The sequence below is a fragment of the Daphnia pulex genome, chromosome 1, assembly GCF_021134715.1.
Source record: "Daphnia pulex isolate KAP4 chromosome 1, ASM2113471v1".
Classification (NCBI taxonomy): domain Eukaryota; kingdom Metazoa; phylum Arthropoda; class Branchiopoda; order Diplostraca; family Daphniidae; genus Daphnia; species Daphnia pulex.
In genome coordinates, this window is record NC_060017.1 from 3,582,800 (window position 1) to 3,602,588 (window position 19,789).

General features: G+C 42.3%; 1 protein-coding gene and 2 long non-coding RNA genes across 5 annotated transcripts; 2 read left to right on the forward strand and 1 right to left on the reverse strand.

Annotated features, from left to right (window-relative positions):
• The first annotated feature begins 2,229 nt into the window (after nt 1-2,229).
• On the forward strand, nt 2,230-8,573 carry LOC124195877 (zinc finger protein Gfi-1-like). Its single transcript, XM_046590510.1, has 5 exons — nt 2,230-4,157; nt 4,367-4,654; nt 4,778-5,586; nt 5,666-5,816; nt 6,697-8,573. The coding sequence occupies exons 1-5, from the start codon at nt 4,010-4,012 to the stop codon at nt 6,960-6,962; spliced, it is 1,662 nt and encodes a 553-aa protein (XP_046446466.1). The 5' UTR covers nt 2,230-4,009; the 3' UTR covers nt 6,963-8,573.
• Nucleotides 8,574-14,747: 6,174 nt separating this feature from the next.
• LOC124195886 lies at nt 14,748-17,343 on the forward strand. 2 transcript variants are annotated; one of them, XR_006875463.1, is made up of 5 exons: nt 14,748-14,969; nt 15,396-15,503; nt 16,494-16,573; nt 16,640-16,760; nt 17,183-17,343. It is a non-coding gene; the product is annotated as an uncharacterized LOC124195886 (long non-coding RNA). The 2 variants fall into 2 exon arrangements; XR_006875462.1 differs by lacking the exons at nt 14,748-14,969; nt 15,396-15,503 and adding an exon at nt 16,252-16,399.
• A 1,555-nt stretch (nt 17,344-18,898) lies between these two features.
• Nucleotides 18,899-19,630, reverse strand: LOC124195894. 2 transcript variants are annotated; one of them, XR_006875471.1, is made up of 4 exons: nt 19,510-19,630; nt 19,280-19,431; nt 19,016-19,218; nt 18,899-18,939 (listed from the first exon to the last, which is right to left on the reverse strand). It is a non-coding gene; the product is annotated as an uncharacterized LOC124195894 (long non-coding RNA). The 2 variants fall into 2 exon arrangements; XR_006875468.1 differs by having other exon boundaries at nt 19,016-19,431.
• Between the last annotated feature and the right edge of the window lie 159 nt (nt 19,631-19,789).

Below are 19,789 nucleotides of genomic sequence, written 5' to 3' on the forward strand. Positions count from 1 at the left end.
CGACCGGCTGCGCGTGCCCCGTCTCCGATTTCTTCCACTTTAGTAGACGACACGATCGGAGTTGAAGAAGAACTCTTAATGGCCGTTTGCTCGACTGTTGCGTCATACATTACATCCATGTAGTATGTAAGTCTGTTTGCTAAACGAGATAGCGAACGAGTCGAGTGGTTGTACTATTAGCTACTCAGCAAACGTTTGCCATCAGCGCCCGCGCGTTTTTCAAAAAAATTGTTTTGTTTTTGGCGCTCGTGTTAGTCCTTGGTTGTTGATTGTTCTCGCCCGGTTTTTACTCCCACTGAGCACATATTGACCGACCCACTTGATGGGCAACCAAACACAAACATTGCCCTTCCAGCATTCTCTCTCTCTTTCTTCCCCGTCAAAACATAACACCGGTATAACGAAGTGACACGAAGGACGTAAAGGGGGTGAGGCTCTCCAAGGTGTCAATTGTACACAACAAAAGAAATAAGGGGGAACATGCCACACATATTGACGCTTGTCTCCGAGTCTCTACTATCGGCTAATGATCTGTACGGTACCTTTTACCCAATCAGTCAATCCGACGTGTCTTGTAGGTGGTGCGGCGGGTTGGTCGTTATCAAATCGAAAAAAAGTGGCAGAGAATCGATCACGCTCTAGTAGCCACTAAGGTTAAAAAACAAAACAAAAATAATAATTTAATTTGGGTTACGTCAGATACGCAATCACGAGAAATGTTCGGCATTGGAAATTGTTCTTTAAAGGCCCAAGCGCAAAAATGGTTGTATGCATATATGCGTTACGTAATTGCTGTCAATTAGGTAATAGTCCTTGGAGGACGCGGAACAAAATCGATTTTTTGCGGTTTCTTTTCTCTCTCTCTCTCTCCCTTCAGCTGGCTGCTGGTTTTTTCGTTTGACAATTAATATGACGGACGCTGGCGTCTTCCCAAACTAAATTTCTTTTGTGTTTGTGTCCCTCCAACTGTTGGCCAACGACTCGATTAGCCCTATACTCGTCTGCTAAATTGTTTTTTTTTCTTTCTTTCTTTCTTTTTCGAGGTGAAATCTAATTATAGCGTATTACAGCCTTAACGGGGTGGCCTCTCTGTCGGCAGCTCCAACCCAAAAAAGGACAGTTTAAAAAATCGTTAAAAAATTGAAAAAAAAGAGGGAACAAATGGAAACACATCGGACCAATATGACCAGAGGAAAAAAAAATAGAGAATAGACTACATTACAGGAGGGTGGAAATAAATTTCCCAGTTTGACCAGATGGCTATTTAGTGATGTTATAGACATATAATATGCAGCAGTTGTTGCAAAAGGCAACAAGCCAGCAGCAGCAGCCAGCAGCAGCAGCTACTACTAATATCCCGCTGTTTTTATTGTGACGACGAGTAGGAACTTGTATATACGTGGATATAATATCGTGTCCGCATAAAAATCGGCTGTCGGCGAGGGGGTTGTATAGTGCGGATAAAAAAAGATCGTATCTCTGTATCCCCGGCCATATTTCTGTCGCTCACGAAAGTCTCCTCATATCGTGTGGATTATAATATTCCGGTCTCTCTTCTATTTCTTTATTGAAACGGACAGCAATGTCCCCCTCGCACTCTCAACATGTGTCGAGAAAACGAAAGTGTGTTGATAAAAAAGAAATGTCTGTTGACAATCGACTGAAAAAAACGACAAATTACTACCAGTCAGCATTAAGTTTATTCTCATAAATATTCGGGGTCGGTGACAACACCTGCCCAGTTCGCAGCCGCAAATAAAAACGTTATGGTGTTGACTGTTCCGTCTATTACATCTCTGTAACAAACCTGATTAAATAGACAGAGCAAACGACTTCTTGCCACTGGGCTCTACCCACCACATTAGCTGCTAGCTAGGTGGGGTCGATAGTATACGCAGATAACGAATCAGGTGAACAGAGAAGAGGGAAATCTGGACTAGCGCGTTCTGCGATTTGATTAAATATTTAGTAATGCCGTTTAATCCAACCTGTTTTTCTTTTTCTTATTGACACAAGTGAATCATCACATTTCGGGTTCTACGTGATGACAAACGCGCAGGTGAAAATGTGGGTCTGTCCCATTCGTCAACATATATATATATACGTGAGCGTTCCGAATGTGCGAGGGGCCGGGGTCTGCCGAGGTCATTGGGTCTGTCACTGGCGCCAATCGCGGCAAGCAGCAACGAAATGGCACACACAGAAAAAAAAAAAAAATGAGGGGCTGTTTGGTATCAGTTAAAACGAATCGTCAATTGCTCTGACTGTCACTCGAGACCAACACGAGCAGAAAAAATTCAACCAACCCGGACTTTGTATGTACGTATATATATCCATTCACTTGCAGCTCATGCTAGGCAACAGTTGCCATGACTGGACAGTCGTTTGCGTCGTATCCGGATCAGTCCTGCGTCACTGCAGACCTCGGCAGACGTCGTGCAAAGAAGGGTGGATCCCCTCCCCCCTCTAAAAATATATAAAAAAAAAAGATGTGGAACAGAAAGCGTGGAAACGATTCAAGTGTTTCAAAGTGACGACTATACAGCCTTGACTTGATTGTAGGTTGGTACATAGTCGCCAAACTGCGTACGTGTTGAACGCCCGCGTTCACTGGATTTTGTTTGTTTCCTTCCATTTGAAACTCCCCTCCTCTTGCCTAAATCGCATTTTATAACAGTTTTTGATTCAATTCAATCAAAAAGAATTTTGAAAAAATATAAAAGAGAGAAAGGGCCAAAAAACACAAAACAGCTGAGAAATGGTGAAAAGCGACGGACGCCATTGGTTCAGGTGTGGCGGGCGTCGTCATAGCGACGCCAATCTGGATAAACCAATCGCTGGCGCCTCCGCACGTAACGTCGTGTGTCCGCCGGGGCTGCCGTGCGTAGCATTTCTCTCCGCTGCGGTGGTGAGTGCTGGTAAGAGAAGAGGAGTAATAAGAGGTGGGTTTCCCTCCCAACCACCCACCCGAAAAGAAAAAAAAAACACAACAAGAAAGAGAGGGGAGAGCTCCCGCCGACAACAGCAGCCAAACGGGGCAGAATCAGGTGAGTCAAGAGGGTGGTGGGTGGTTAAAAAAAACTACCGTGTAGTAGGTACTACTGCATTTTTTCCGTTGCTGGATTTTCCCAATCCGCAGCGCAACAGCAACAGACTGGAACTCTCCTCCCCCCGCAGGCCATCCAGCAGCTATATCTCCACCCCCTTCTCTCTCTCTGCCCATATGGAAAAGGCAGCTCTCCTCAATCCTCGTACAGTTTATCTATCCACCTACCTTTATCCATCTTTGCTTCTTATTCTGCTGGCCGCCTATATAGAAGCCAACTGCTTTTTTTTCTCTCTCTCTTATAATATTCCGAAGGGTTGATTTTTTTTTCTCCTACCTCCACCTGGGTGTCTTGCAAGGTGTTGCAGCCAACAACCCAAAAAAAAAAAGAAAAAGAAGAAGGCAGTAGGAGGAGCTTTAAAAAAAATAATAATCACAAAAAAAAACTTGAGAGAGTTTCGGACGAGTGTCTTATGCGAGCCGCTGTGCCAGCCGACCGTCTAGTTCAAGTCCTGACGCCGTCGTGCTCAGGTGTGCAAATCACCTCCTCACCTCTCTCATCAACGTTTAGCCCATCTCCTACTGTGTGTTTAATCGAGTCGTATTGTTCAAAAGCGTTTGATTTCTTCGAGACCCCCCCCGCAAACGACGAGTTGGACTCCCGAATTTTTGGTGGCCGTTTCTTGTCGAATTGATTTCGGGGTTTTTGAACGGATTTAATTCTCAGCCCAGTTCGGTTCACTGGGAATTTTTAAAACTGTGTGCTGCGCAAGTGTACAATTGCGGTCGACTGGAAGTTTGTTCTTTTCTCCAAAACATCCGCAGTGTTGTTTCTCGCATGGTGATCGCCAGTGTGTCTAGTTCAATCTCGAATTATTTCCTCAAAAAGTTTCAACGGGATTGTTGATATTGATTTTTTTTTTTCGTTGTGTTTTCATCAAACGATTCACTTAAAAAAACAAAATGTACGAAAATTCTTCTTCGCCCGTGTCGGCTCGCCAGCAGCAGCACGAAGCTGAAATCATCCGGCGGATGAGCGCCGCTCGATCCAGCGCATTCAACGTCGTGGCCCCCTATTCCCTGGAAGCCCAGCAGCAGAGCATAAGCAAAGGTAAACGTCACCTTCTATTGTTGTTACGTAAATAGCCGTGAGAACAAACAAAAGAAATCAAACTAAATATAGATAGCGGTAATTATTCGTCCAAATCTGCCTACAACGGTCGAGATAACACGTCATATTTACATCAGAATATCGCAATCATTTGAATTTTTGTCCGTTTTCGTTCTCGGTTCGATTGCGCCTTGCTTTGACCCGATAAGACGTGGACGGTGTCGGTTACGGAGCCAATCCCTTTCTCGGTTCATTCGGTCTACTGTCGACATCTTGGCTAGTCTGGTCGATACAACAACAACAGCAGCAGCAACAGCAACAACAACAACAACAGCAATCGCATCCAAATGGAACTGCAACGCCCAGTTCGCCCAATCCGTTCTTCTATCCGTTCGGAGCTGGCCATCCCCTTTTGCCCAGCGCTGCATTCCTTCGAGCGTCGCTTGCATCGGCCCAGCGACCGGCCGTACCAGCCCCTCAAGTGACTCCACCCTCAGGTATGTAGAAAACAAATCAGTTTCTTTAGAAAAACAAACAAAAAAATAATCCCCCCCCCCTCATCGATCGATAAGTAAAAAAAATCATTTTCCATTTTTTGGGTTGAAAATAAAACAAAACAGAAGTGCCGGCGAATGCCAAGTGCCGATGGATCGATCCACAACAGCCGGCCCCCGAGACGCCACTCAATCTGAGCACAAAGCCCAAGGCCAAAGGGATCTGGTCGCCGGCCAGCTTGTGCGAGGAGGAGCAGAGCAGACGGACAACGACGACTGGCAAAATTGCTGCCGCTCCGACGGCGGCCAGTTCGCCGGATCGATGCGATTCCCCCCAGAAGGCCACGTCACCGGACTCTCCGCCCCCAAGCGGCCGGAGATCCTCGGAGGCGGAAGACGGCAGCAGCCCTTACCACTACCGGGCCACTTCGGCCGCCGCTAACGGGACGGCTCGGTTCGCCCGCGGCCCGACGGCCGCTGCTCTCTTCCGGCCTTTCGACCCGTTTTACAGCATGCGATTGCCGGGTCACGGCGGAGTCGGCGGCAGCTGGAAGGCGGCCGACGACCACCAGTACCAGCACCATCAGTACCACCACCACCATCAGGAGCCGCAGCACAGTCCCCAGGACAGCCGGCAGAGTTCCGGCGGAGAGGAGAGCATCTACTCGGACAACATCAAAGACGAGGACATGACGGCCCATTTCTGCCGCGTCTGCGACCAGTCCTTCTCCTCTATTGCCGCCCTGGAGGCTCACGTGCGTCAAAATCACTGCGACGTCCTGATGGAAGGCTCGTCCGTCAGCGGAGACGGCCGCGACCAGCACCAAAGGATAAACATGGGCGCATTCCCTTGCTCCCGCTGCCCCAAAGTATTCGAAATTGGCGCCAGTCTCGAACAGCATTTAGCAACGCACCACGCCTCACGTTCTTTCCAGGTAAAACATTTGAATTTTATCTTTCATATTTCATTGATTGATTCAATTAATAACGTCTGAAATGGTTTGATCCGTCCAGTGCAAGCAATGCGGCAAGACGTTCAAGCGGTCGTCGACGTTGTCGACTCACCTGCTGATCCACTCGGACACTCGGCCGTATCCTTGCCAGTACTGCGGCAAAAGGTTCCACCAGAAATCCGACATGAAGAAACACACCTACATCCACACAGGTATGTCGTCGTCTTTTTTTTTTTTGCATTTTTCAATCACTAATTGTCGGGGGGGGGGGGCGATTTGCGGTTGGGATGGAATCCACCAATCAGACGAAATGAGGCTGGATATACAGTCGGTTGAGGTTTTTTTCCCGTAGATTAGGAGCAATGTGAAATGCGCCGTGGCCTTATACAGTGAAATAAGAGGCCGATATAAATGTAGGCTACTGGGTATTTTGGGCCGGCCAGCCAATCAGAGTTGAAGACTGGCCAAAAAGCCAAAAAGGGAAATCTTAGAAATGCCTTGGCGGCTCAACATGGATCTTTCTGGCACATAACTCGAGCAAGGGCGGACTAGATATAGTAAATATCAGGAGCCAGCAGGTGAAACAGGAGAAGGCCGACAGTCCGAAGCTCCTATAGGTAAATAATCGGCTGCGCTTCCTACACACTTAAGAATCGACTATGTATAGACCCTGGGAGAGAAATATCTAGCGACAGAATTTAAGCTGTCGTGCACCGTTTGAGCTCCTTGTTTGTTTTGACGATAGGGTCGTCGCTTATCAGGAGCACTGGACGGGTTTCGCTATGGAGAAACTTTTCGACTCAAGCCATCACGCCCCCGTCATAATATCCACCCAACCCCCAGTCAGCAGCTTACAACTCCCTGAATTTGATCTAATCAGATTTGATATTGATCCATCGCCTCATATCTTCTAAGAATTTCAGGGGTTGTTTAAGGCCGTCGGCTACCCGATCCATTCGAACTGTAGTATCAAAGTCAAGCCGTCTTGTATCTCATCGAAATAATTGGGAGTCTTGTCCAGTTGGTAGCTGAGCGGAGGAATGATGAGTTGTTGTTGTTGTTGATATTTGACCGTGTCGATTGTTTTGGCAGGTGAAAAGCCTCACAAGTGCATCGTGTGCAGCAAAGCCTTCAGCCAGTCGTCCAATCTGATCACCCACATGCGCAAGCACACCGGCTACAAGCCGTTCGCCTGCGGACTCTGCGACAAGGCCTTCCAACGCAAGGTCGACCTGCGGCGGCACCGCGACAGCCAGCACCCGGCCATGGCCCACCTGCCGCTCCCGCCGCCTCTCCCGCTCAACAAGAGCGAGCGGACCGGCAACGCAACCGTCGCCAGCACGGCCAACATCGTCTGATTTCGTCTACAGCTCAGATGAGAGACGACTGATTATTATTACAAAATAAAAACAGCATATTGGCCGGATAGATAATCAAGATGTTATCTATATCGAAAGGCCTATCAAGTTATTGCTGTTCACTACTCTTGTACATAATTATGCGACGATTAGGGAAATCTGTAGAATCTGACGACACACAAACACAATCCGTGCCTTTTTCTTTGATTTTTGAATGAGTTGAGATCAACCCAAACCAATGACGTATTTATATAATTCTAATTTTGATGTATAGGCCTACTTGACTTGTTGCCCTATAGCTCACTCTCTACTCTCTCTCTCTCTCATTCAATGGCTCACAGTCTCTCTCTTTTACACACACACACACCCCACGCCCTCCTCTATATTATACAAATATGAATATCATTATTATAACTATGTAGCCCCGTCGTTCCACTAATCCGAATCGCTTTTCCTCTCTAGTCTCCTATTACATGTAAAATGCCCCCCCCCCCTTTTCATCCGCAAAAGACAAAATGAGTTGTTATACGTCATAATATTTTTTTCCCTTTTCGCTCTTTTCTCAATTAGGCCCAATGATATTTGTCACTCTCGATCGCTGCTGTTGTAATCATCATCGCAATTTTTTCTATGTGTAAAACTTTACTGATTATCTCCCATCTCCCGAAGAAAAATTATCTCTGTATAATGAAAAAAACAAACAAATCATTATTTGTCATTTGAATGTAATACCCAGTAGTCCATATTTACCAGAGTAACCAATAATGAGACAAAGAGAAAAAAAAACGACACGCCCAGTTCATTTTTGTTTTTGCCAAGAAATAATTTTTTTTTTAAATAGGAAAAAAAAGGTCAAATGTCTGTCGATTTGAAAAAAAACAAGCACCAGATCTCGTCATTTTCACGTATTTATATTTCCAAATAATAAAGGACTGTGTGTTACTCGTTTAAATTCCTGTTATGAAATATTTTCAAGACTCGATAGGATAGGAAGAAAATCCCTGAGCCCCCCACACAAGAAAGAAGATAAAAGCTACTGTTGCAAGACGGAAAAAAACAAAACAATCCGGAATACGTCCGGCCCGGTGTTTGGTTTTTTCTTTTTTGCGCCGTAAAAATAACAAAGAAAAACAATCGACTTTAATTATTTTCTTCATTTTTTATCGTTTCAAATTTTTTTGGCCACTTTTTTTCTCCTTGGTTGTCGCCCGAGTTTGTTGATTGTGAAATGGCAAAATCACTACTATATATCACTAGACCGCAGGTATTACACACACAGATATGGATGTCTCTAACGCAACAACTACTCCTCCTGCGATTGAGCAACGGCCCCCGGATTCCCCTCGGTTGCGCCTATACGACGATGATGCACCTGTCTCCTCACAGCCGGCCCCGGTGTGTGTTTTCTTCTTTATATTTCATTTGATTTTATATACGTGGTCCCCCCCTCATTAAATGAAATTGAAATTTCTCTTGTACCTTTCCCTTGTTGTACATACTACATACAAACGACACACGTGACTGCTATTATATACCTTTCGTATACATTGATTCGTGTTTGATGTTTCAATTGGAAATACTAAAATACAAGAACCCACAGCAAATGAAAAAGAGACATTTTATTATTTTTTCCGTTGGAATTCTCGTCAAAAGTCCGTTAGCGAGACGTAGTATCCTTTTTAGAAATCATGGTGTCGTATTGTATTCAACAGCTTAGAACAGGTCGATAACAGACAACGACACAAGAGTCAACCAGAAGAGAAAAAAAGGCGAGATATGGAATGGAAAGAGGGGGGTCTGTTATTTTCTATATATATAAGCCAAGAAAAAAAGAAAGCTGACGAGGAGAGTGTTGTACCTTGTCTTGTGTTGTGTGCCGCGTGCCAACTGTTTTACCCAGCCCTTATAGTATACCCCATTCCAAGATGGTGGGCGGGTGGTGCTCGTTCCTCCACCTCAGCTCATCCCTTCCTTCTACCTACTTTTTTTTTCCAACCGATTTTGGAATGGAAGGAGGAAAGAGAAGACATAGACACACACACAAAAAAGGAACGCTGCTGCTGCTGCTGCTGACCACCTGGTTTTCCTGGTTTTTCTGAGTGTCTAGTCGGGTGGCGAAGGAGGAGCGCGAACAGGAGGCAGGTGATTAGGTTAGATTGTACCTATACCATCACTGGTATATCTCTGGATGTGTCTTTCTTCATTTCTTTGTTTTCTTTTTCCGTTAATTTCCGACTTTTTAGAAAATTCCATCGTCCTCTCCCCTGTGTCAACTCAACTGTTTCCTTAAAACTTGTTTTTTTTTTGTTCCTGGTTGCAGATGTTTCGTCTGCCCATATATAAAAGTGGGGGTTATATCTCTGTACGATTAGAGCGCTCAGATTACCAGCAGGCCCCGGTGGGATTCGATGACCGTATCGATGATCAATAAATAAAACAATGGCATACGCAAATATAGTCTACTTCTTTTTATGTTTTTAAAAAACAAACATCGATCGCATAGATTCGATTTCACAATTCCCCTTTTTTCGCTCGAGTGAGAATAGAAAACAACAACGGGTAATAATCAGACGCTGTAATAAACATTCGAGGTAAAAAAAATAAAATAAAAAAGAAGGTGGGCAAATTACATTTAAAAAAAAAAAAAAGCTTCCCGAGAAAAACTTGATTTTCCATTTGTCTATACATTTCAGGGTCTTGTCGTTGTTATTGTTAGACTATTATTCCAGCCATTTCTTCTTCGTTTTTTTTTCTATTTTTCCCTTTTTTTGGTTAAATAAGAGACGCGTGTCGGTCGCGTGGGTCGAAAACTGGCGTCGGCTACCACATGCCCACTCTTCCATATCATAACCGTGACTTCAATCTCCCATTATATATACCACCCTCTCTCCTATTTTTTTTTCCACCCTCTCCCGTACTATATACGCACACATCTACCGTGTGTGTGTGGTAAAAAAAAAGGAGTCACGTGACTGTTATTAGTTCCGCCGCTCCTAATTTGATAGCGCCGGACTCTAAAAGAAAAAAAGGAAAAGAGCAGCCGGACTTTTTTTTTGTTTTTAAAGAGAATTTTATTGTTGTGTTTCCTTTTTTTTCGGTTGTTGTTGAAATATTACATGAAAACGCTATATAAGGGTCGATAAACACACATCAGTCACAACAGCAGAGGCCCTCAAATGATTCAGAATTCAGATTGACTGACACACACACAGAGCAACGACGTCCGACCCCTCTGCCTGCCTGCCATTGGCTGTTGCAACTCATCCGAGCAATCAAAGTGGCCCTGTTCTATTTTTTTTTATATATATTTTAAAAACTCTTATTGTTTCGTGGCTGATTGACTTTTGACGAACGAAAAACAACAGTCAATGGCCAATCATGCCGCCAGGTGTTTGCTCTATCATTTGGAGAGTGTGAGCGGCGATCATCATCATTATTAGTCATCGATTGGTCATTTGCTAGATTGTCTTTTTGTTTTGTACATGTCCAGCGCGTTTTTGTCCGTGTTTGCGTGTCGACTCGTTATCATCACGGCCCGGCTGTTCGCCTTTTCCGTCTACTTTGTAATGGCCCATACGTCTCTGTCTATTGATTGGACACTTGTGGAAAGAGAGAGACTAATAATCATCATCCATATGCCAGTGGATAGTCCAAGAGTGGGCTAGAGCACAGTCTATCAAACGGTATAGGCGCAGGGGTGAGAGATAGCTTTTATTGAAAGTGCTGCCACTGCCAGCGCTGCCCTTGCGGCCTAATAATTCAACAGTCTGCTATATAGGCTTCGCTCATCCACTTTTATGGGCGACTGTATATACCTACCCCCACCGCCATGGATGGCGAACGAAATAGAAATTTACGGGGTTGAATGTGTCGGGGTGACAAGGGTGTCGCGTGCCGCAGTCTATAGCACTGCGGCCGCCCGTGTCAATAATAAATGACGGAAGCGAATGTCAATATGATAGCGCGCGGGCGGGCGGCCGGTGGGGCCCGCTTGTGGCTTTTCTCCTCTCTTTTTTTCCATCTATGTATTCAGACGGCGCGTATATATAACAGACGGACGGGTTGATAATAATAATATAGCTCTCCCCGGGATAACTGCACTCTCGAATTGCCGGGGTCCCGGATTGGATTGCTCCGCGATGCATTCCCCGTCCCATTTCTTTTTTTGAAAAAGAAGCAAATGAATAGACAGGCAGTTGGGGGGGGGACACATCGATTGAAGAGGATTGAGGTCGCTCATCATCAATTGATATGAAACCTGAACCATCAAAAAAAAGGTTCGTGATGGCAGTTTTTCATAGTCCAACATCAGAGAAATGCGCGGACGGGCCGTGTACAAACACGAAGGATCTATTTATATTTGATACCATCTTGTTTTTATAGACACACCTTCCTATTTCCCAATTTTTTTATCGTTCGATGCGCGTGGAGTGGAGACCTGTGTGATCTACAGTATATGTAGACGATGGACGTCGAGGGTATATAGAACTTGCATATAATTGTTTGCAACCCCCCTACTGGGGCCCAGACCTCGGTTTTCTCACGCCCGGTCATCATCCCCCATAATATTCACGCCAACCGCACCGACCGCCGCCGCCTGCAAAACAAAACAAAAAAATGAAGCGCAAACTGTGTAAAAGTGCACACGGCGACACACAACACCTGATGATGTCAACCGTGAACTGTATGCGATGTCGCAATCATTCCAAATGCGATTTCCCGCTGGGTAACAACCGGCAGAAAAGTAAGCAGCAGCTGATCACGATCCCGCATTGGACGGGGGCAAATAAAAACCATCAAATCTTTTCCGCTCGCATGATTTATTTGCTTTTCATTGATTTTCCCCCCTGTTGTTTAAAATGAATAACCTTCAAAATGATCAAAGTAAAGAAAACAATTTCAGAATTCAGATAACAATTACAGTCGGATTATAATTGAAGCCAATTAAACCTTTTGATTGCTTTTGTGAGAGCCGTTCGTGAGTGGCGTGAGTTTCAACAGCGGAAAGAGAGAAAGAGATGGATGATTTTCTGCGCCCATTCCCGCCGTGTTGTCTATTTTGTTGATGTTTGTACGGGATTAGACTTTTATAGTATCTTTCTCCCTCCCACTTTTATTTTTCCCTATTTTATTCATTTGAAAAAATTTGATGGCGGCGGTGCAACTTTTCTTGATATTTTCAGTGCGAGGAGGGGAGGGGGGGGGATAAAAATTTCTCACCGGCACGCTATCGATAATGGATAAGGCGCATTACATTATCGGCCGCCCTGTGCATGGCTACTATCCTCACATGAAATATGCACAAAAGCCCAGTTCATTTCTCTATGCCTTTCACTCTTTTGGCCCTTTGTTAGGAGGAGAGCTATACACAGCAGTATAGCTGCCCTGTGTACACACTTTCGTGTGTCTACACTCGGTACGAGCAGACAAAGTCATTTTTCCCCCCCTCCGTATATTCCGTGGATAAACTTTGTTTAGATATGCAGACGATGGGAATATTCCGTTCGGCCCTGCAACTCCGACGATAACTACTGTACGCCCGATGATGGATTTAATGCAACTATTATTGGATTGCGGCTCGTCACACGGACACGTCAAGATGTTCATCATCATCGTCCAAATAATTCACACAACACAATAAGGACTCGGCCCATTCTGACGTGTTGCCACCGCGCGCATTTCAAGTGTGTAATCACGCTAATGGTCACTATATATCAGATGTTCCTCCGCACACAGCACAGCCCTTCTTTTCTTCCTTTTTTCCCTCTATATACTATTTTATGGTCTTTTTTTTTTCGGGGGGAAAAAGGGGGTGAATGTCTAAATTTTCGACTCCTCGACGCGTCGATGAGGACTCACATAGTAGTCCGGGGTTGGAGCCGCAGTTCATCCGAGCAGCTGTTCAATTCCCTACAGCTCTCGTATATATTATTATTATATCCGATGGCCTATACACCTATACACACGGAATAGACATCCAACTCTCGATAAGGATTGCTGCTGCCCATAATATGTGTACAGACAGACAGAGTGTGTTGTGTGTATATTTATGTCGATGTGTTTATATGTGACTCGGGACATATGCAACTTGCGAGTCGGGAAAAAAAAAAGAAAAGTGCCATATTCTAGTCAACATAATTGTGACATGCTGTGCCTCACTGCCCCCCTCTTATTCCAAACCCCCCTGCGGCCCCCCTGTTCCCTTATGTAAGATGTGTATAGGCATATATAACAAAACTATCCAAATTTCTCCCCAATAGATTCGGCTGTGACGTATTGCCCCTCTCGCATAAACAACAAATCGCACCGATGGAGAACCAACCTTAGAAAACATTATACAGGGAAGTTTCACGCATAAAACACTTGATTTTCACCCTTGTGTCTGTACTTTTATTGTGATCTGTTTCATATTTTACTCGGAGGGGGGAAACAATTTTTGCGACTGGGGGTCGTCCCGGGTCGTCGCAAGTATGGATTTTCTCTTTTATCCCCCAAATCCCCATTTGGCCCGATGTGCAGCGTTTCAATCAAGAATTCATGAAGAGGCCGCCATCATTCAAGTGACATGTGTACAGCCGATCTACAGCGTTACGACGATGACGAAGAAGATACGCGCACTCATAAAAGACCACTCTGATGCATATATAGACACTCTCACCCGTGCTATTCTAAAACGTAAAAATACCATACACGCCCTTTTTTTTTCCTTGCGCATTTCTCCTTTCCTCGCCGTGAAAACCGATCTATAATGGGCCTCCTTTTTATGGGTTACGCCGTGACCTTTTTTTCTCTCCCCCCTTTTTGGACCGTGTGGACCGACGAATATGACTGCTCTCTATACTTTGGTGGTTTGGCTCGGCTGTGCACGGAAAGGGGGTCGCTCGATATAGCCAGAATCTTATATGACCGCACGGGATCGTTTTTTTCTTTCTCTTTTCCCCTCTCTCTCTCCATTTCTCGTTTTCTGGCACTTTTCCTGATTGGAAGGAGAGAGGGGAAAAAGAGCCGCAATGTTTATATGGGAAATAGTCTCATATGTATTAGAGTCTTTAGTCTACACAGTATATATATAGTAGTAGTCTACATATACGGTTCATATAGTAGATATAGCGTAGGCAATTTCTGACAATTCCACGCAGTTCGGGAGAGAGAGGCCAGAGAGAGGCCGACCACCAAGATTGATTATGATTCATTACTCTTGCGTTATAACGAGGGGGGGGGGGGAGAGACAAGGAGAGAGAGAGAGCTGGCAGCCAAGGAAAAAGACAGAAGCAACACTTAGCTGCACATTCCGTGTTTGGCGGCAATCAAGTTGATCCGTGCCGGAATATATCAAGTCCCGAGCGTCCGCTCCCGACCGGTTAATAGATATGATGCCGGTCGGCAAAGTTTATACAGGACGCATTAGCTCTGCTAGCGCACTGAAACTAAAACTATTAAAATATTAATAAAATAAATTTTTAAAAAAGGCTAGAAGATGGAATGTTTTGATCTCGATCGGACGTTCGTCTTTTTATTGTTTCCATTTTCAGATTATTTTTGTTTTTTGAAGGAATGGAGACAACCGATGGAGACAGATCGTTTTTTTTTCATATTTGGGATGAAAGTTGCTTTTTCTTACCAATAGATGGCTTTGTACTGATACAAGTTTCATCGCCATCTATGATTCACATTTAAAACTACTGATAGTCATCGTTACGCAAGACCGCCGCCATTTTTTTTCGAGCACTTATTGTTATTGAAAGCGTATCCTTTTAGATAATCCGTACGGCGTATTTTTCTTCCTGACATTTTCTTCTTAAAAATGGTATTTCCTGTTTGGTTTGTTAGATGTGACTGAATCTTAATTATTTGTGTGTGAATTTAGTTATTTGTGTGGTAACCTAGTCTATAATTTCTACTTGAAAATTTCAGCTGATCATGTGGCCTAATTTTGTCAAGATGTCGTCTCTTTTTCCTGTACGTACCGGCTGTACGTTTTGTAAGAAACACTTCAGAACAAATCAGGTAAATATTGCCAGCAAATTGAAAGTTCCCTCAGTTAAAGTCAGTTGAACTGAACCTGAAGAAAAGAAAAACACAAATCATATTGTATGTATCGTCATCTGTATCCTACATTTACTATATTCTTCTTAGATGATTTAATATTTTGTATTTTTTTAAATTTCCTCCACTTCTATTCCCACATGAAAAAAGCTATTAATGTCTGATTTCTTGTAACAGTTAAACAGTCCATGTGGGAAACAATTTTTTAATCTTTTTAATTTAATAATCCAGACTGTTCATCTAGTACCAGCTTTAAATGAAGTAAATTTAGACTGATGTCTGACACACAGGCAAAATATCCAACTAAAATTCTCTTCATAGTCATAGTCATAGTTATACGTTTATTGTTAAGTTTATACTAATTCCTGTTATTTCTCCTTTTAATAGGTCATGATCAGATCTATGGAAAATATTCTGTCTAGGGAATGACGCCTCAAAAGAATTAAAGAAAGAACTGCGGTTGCAATCTTCAACAATCTTGCGTAACAATATTGCGTGAGTGTCGAGTTTTTTAATTTTTTTTCTGCTTGTTATTTTTGTTTCTAATTTTATAAGTCTTAATAAGCTAGAGCAGGGATCCTTTTCAATTCATTTTACCGTTTTAAATTTTAAACATTTGTTGTTTACAACGCTACGATGGCTTAGATTGTTTTCAGCGGTAAAAAACATTAGTTTCACTGTTTCAGTTACTTTAACTATACACTTTTCTTGTTTGTTTGCAATACTGAAAAAATTCATCGAAGAATTCTTCGTCAACGTCAATTTTGTTATGCCAAAAAACAGTGCAGGAAGAATTCATCCCGTTAACGCTATTTCATGTGCCCTGACACGCAGGATACGAATTACTTGTAATCTAAAATTGAGCGAAGATGGTGACCAAGAGTAGCAACGCAGAAGCTGCTCACCTCTGGAAGGCGTTGAGCAAAGATGAAATCAAAGTAAATTGCAGTTGGTTCCGTGTCCTCCACTTCCAAATCAGTCGCTCTTCTCAGATCCTGATTGAAGTGATTGACGAATTTGGTAAATTGGTCCACCCATTAAAGTGTGAAGTTCCCTTGATGGATTTAGTCGTAATAATTTTTTAAAAATTGTTATTGTTGTTGGCACCATGTTGTTGGCTGAGACACTGAAGATGACATCTTGTGGCCAGGTTTGTCTTCAGTTGTAGGGCGTAGGCTAGCCCTTTAGCCCCTACCTTCTTGGTTCATTCTTCATTGTTAGGTTGAAACGTTGAATCATGAGGTTCTGAGAGAAAGAGTCGCCATTTTTAGACCTTATTATTTTTGGGGGTTTTGATGTTAGCTTGATTGCCACTTGTGAGGCATTTCTTAGAATGTGATGGGTTTAAAGTTGGTTCGGGTTGGCGGTTCGTGAGCTTGCTATTATTCTTGGTATAATTGATTCGATTAAATTCTATTGCATGTGCAGTGAAAGTGGCCTGAAAGTGGCCTGAAAGTGTTTAATTTCATTTTTTTTAATTTGTAGACGAATTTTGATGCTGAAAGACTTTGAAACGATGCTGTCCACCACGTCGAGAAGCTGAGTAACATTCTGCTTGTACAATGGTAAAATTAACAATTAAACTGATTGAATTATATGTGGATCATAACATTTGTAATGTTTGATTGCAGGCACCTCTTCATAAAAGGAACCTAAGCCATCCAATCTAGGGCTTCCATCCAGTCGTGCAGGTTGCATGGAAGTTGCATTTACCTTTGCTGTGAACATCATGAACACATACACTATTTGAAGGTGACAATCTTATCCAGTTTAGATTTTACAATTGAAATGTGACTGAGCTTTGCATCCATTGGTTAGTTTTAACATTTTGGGATTTCGTCAGGTCAACAGCTATTTCCTTCAGGGCTGTGTTCTGTTATGGATTTTTTAAAGGGGTTTGGTGTATGCAAGAAAGGCAGATTCTGAAAGAAGTTTTGTTTATTTGTTTCACTGTAGAGTATCCTTTGAAGTTTAAATGAATTTGTATTTAAATATTAAATGAGTCATCTAGTTTCATGTAAATTTATTAATTTAAGTTTTCACGATAGGTATAAGATAATGTTGCCATATATTATTTGCGTTGAATACTTGAAGAGACATAATGTAGCATATTTGTTTTAAATTTCATACAGTATTTCTAATGATGCTGAAGATTAACTTTACTTTGGTTATAGGTTCATGTTTACATAGCAGTGGTGTTGCTGTCCAATGTGGTGTGCTGTTGCGTGCAGCCTATGGTGGTGAAAGATATCTGCATCAAGTTGCTGTTCCTTGTGCATCCAAGGTGCTGGTTTTGTGCTACAGAAGTGACATGCAATATTGTGTTTAATTGCTATTTGTGTCTTGACAGTTTACCTTTATATAATGAGAAGGAACAAAAAAAAGTATTATGGGGAGGTTTATGTCAAACAAATAATAAACATGTCCGGGATGGGGGGAATGAGCAGGAAGTTGGGGTGGGGTATTTGGTTATGATTTACTAAAAGAAGTGAGGTATATTTTTAATGAATATGCAGTATTTGGTGATAAAATCTGTTGCTAACCTATACCTTAATGTCAACCTATACCTTCCCTACTTCCACTTACACATCCATTCCTCAAACCCCATAAGCACCAACATCAAATCCCACATCCATTCTTAAAACTCCATAATCTCCAACATCAATTTCACATAATTATTGTGTATCTATAATCATATTTAAATAAATAAATTGTCATTGTATAAAATATTTGTAAACTATCTTAATTCTGGAACATATGCAAAATAAACAATTCACTAAACAGAGCGTCCGGTTCGAAACATTTTATTTTGTGCGAGGCTTTTTAGCAAGTAATCCGCCACCCAATTTGACAAAAAGTGATAGTTTGTTTTCACGGAAATTTCGTCAGGCGGTTAAAAAATTTCTAGTTCAAAAATCTCATATAAAAATTAGCATCTAGTCTACTGGTGAAAATTGCGATTCTTCAAGCTTGATTAATTTAGGTGATATGTTAAAAGCTATTGTGGGTAGCTAAAAAATTGAACTAATCCACTTTTTCTGAATATTTTGGTTTTAGATCACTTCGTTGTTTTTAGATTTTCTTGTGATCTCTCTCAAAATATTATGAAAAAGCGAATTAGTTCAATTTTTTAGCTACCCACAACAGCTTTTAACACAACACATAAATTAATCAAGCTTAAAGAATCGCAATTTGCACCAGTAGACTAGATGCTAATTTCTACATTAGATTGTTGAATTAGAAATTTTGTAACCGTCTGACGAAATTTCCGTGAAAACAAACTATCACTTTTTGTCAAATTGGGTGGCGGATTGCTTGCTAAAACTCACACATGCAGTGTCGGCGTAGATCCAGGGAGATTACCTGGAAATGGAAGAGGAGAGAAGAGTGCGAGGCAAGTTTTACTGGGGAGCGATTAGTCACTACTAGGCTTCCGGGTTAGACTCATGACCCTCAGATCATGCGCCTTCCAAGTCCCCGTTCGACCAGAGCCCTCCCCTCCTCCTGGTTTCACAGCGGGTGAGTGACCACCGGCGGGCGTTGGTTAGTGGTTAGTTAGGGAAACGGGGCCACAGAAAAGAAGGGAGCCCAGAAATGCACTTGTAATTTAATCTAACTACACAATTTATCAGTCTTGGATTACAGCATTCTCTCGTCGGTTTTCAGTTTCACCAATGGAGTCCATGATCAGTAGAGAAGGATAACCCTGTAAGCAGAATGAAAATTTATTTGGATGACAATAATTTTCAATAAGATTGTAGCGACAAAAAGCAATACCTCAAATCAAGAGGGACTGTGTAAGGAGCTTAATAGGGAGATTCAAGGGTAGCAGCCATTGGGTTAGCAAACAAGGGACCTTGTTGACTTTCTTGAAAGAACATTACTTTTCATAAACTCTGCCATGCAAATTTAGGAACCTGAAGGTTAGAACCTGTAAATGAAAAAAATATAGATATATTTAAAAAATAAGTAAAAGAATAATTAAACAGTTTTAAGTATATACTCACGCAATATTTTTCTCGCCAAAATCATCATCTCGTTCAAGGAAACGCCATCAAACGTCGCGAACAGCCAAAAATCTAAATGGTAGAATTCCGTGCTGTGTTGAGAGCAGGGTAGTAGACTGTAGAAGCCGGTTGGGTAGTCGAATGATGCTGGCCACCTAAATGATGTTCATGTAAGCCGCATCTTCTCGGTCTTTACCCAAATACTTAAATCAAGAAACAAAATGTAAACAAAATTTAAATTCAGTGACATGACAATGAAGTTACACAGGTAACACCAATCAGCTTTCCTAAGCAATCCAGAAGATGGAATGAGTCAAGTTCGATGAAAAAAACGAATGATCCGCATTGAACGTGTGGTCATTGCCTTATTTTGGAGGGATAACCAGATTCCCAACATTTGGTCTTATAGGCAACATCTAAATAAGAAACCAAACAATCATTGAAATTGCTATTAGTATGACAACTTCTCTAAATTCAATGTAGACACAATTCACAATGATGATAGCATGATCATAGTATTTAACCTCTTTTTTTGTTGTTGACAAATAGGGAGATTCAAGGGTAGCAGCCAATAACGGGTTAGCAAACAAGAAATCTTGTTGACTGTTAAGTCCTTTTTCTTGAAAGGACATAACTTCTCATAAAGTCAGTCATGCCAATTTATAAACCTGTAAATAAAACAAAAATTCATATTATTAGACTGCAATTAATAAAGTTCAGTAACATGACAAGTGAACTTACACATGAAACCACCAATCAGTTATCCAAGATTCT

Coding starts and splice junctions, on each gene's coding strand:
- LOC124195877 (XM_046590510.1), top strand. CDS start 4,010: ATGTACGAAAATTCTTCTTCGCCCGTGTCGGCTCGCCAGCAGCAGCAC. Junction 4,158..4,366: donor GCAGCAGAGCATAAGCAAAG/GTAAACGTCACC, acceptor TGACCCGATAAG/ACGTGGACGGTGTCGGTTAC. Junction 4,655..4,777: donor TCAAGTGACTCCACCCTCAG/GTATGTAGAAAA, acceptor AAAACAAAACAG/AAGTGCCGGCGAATGCCAAG.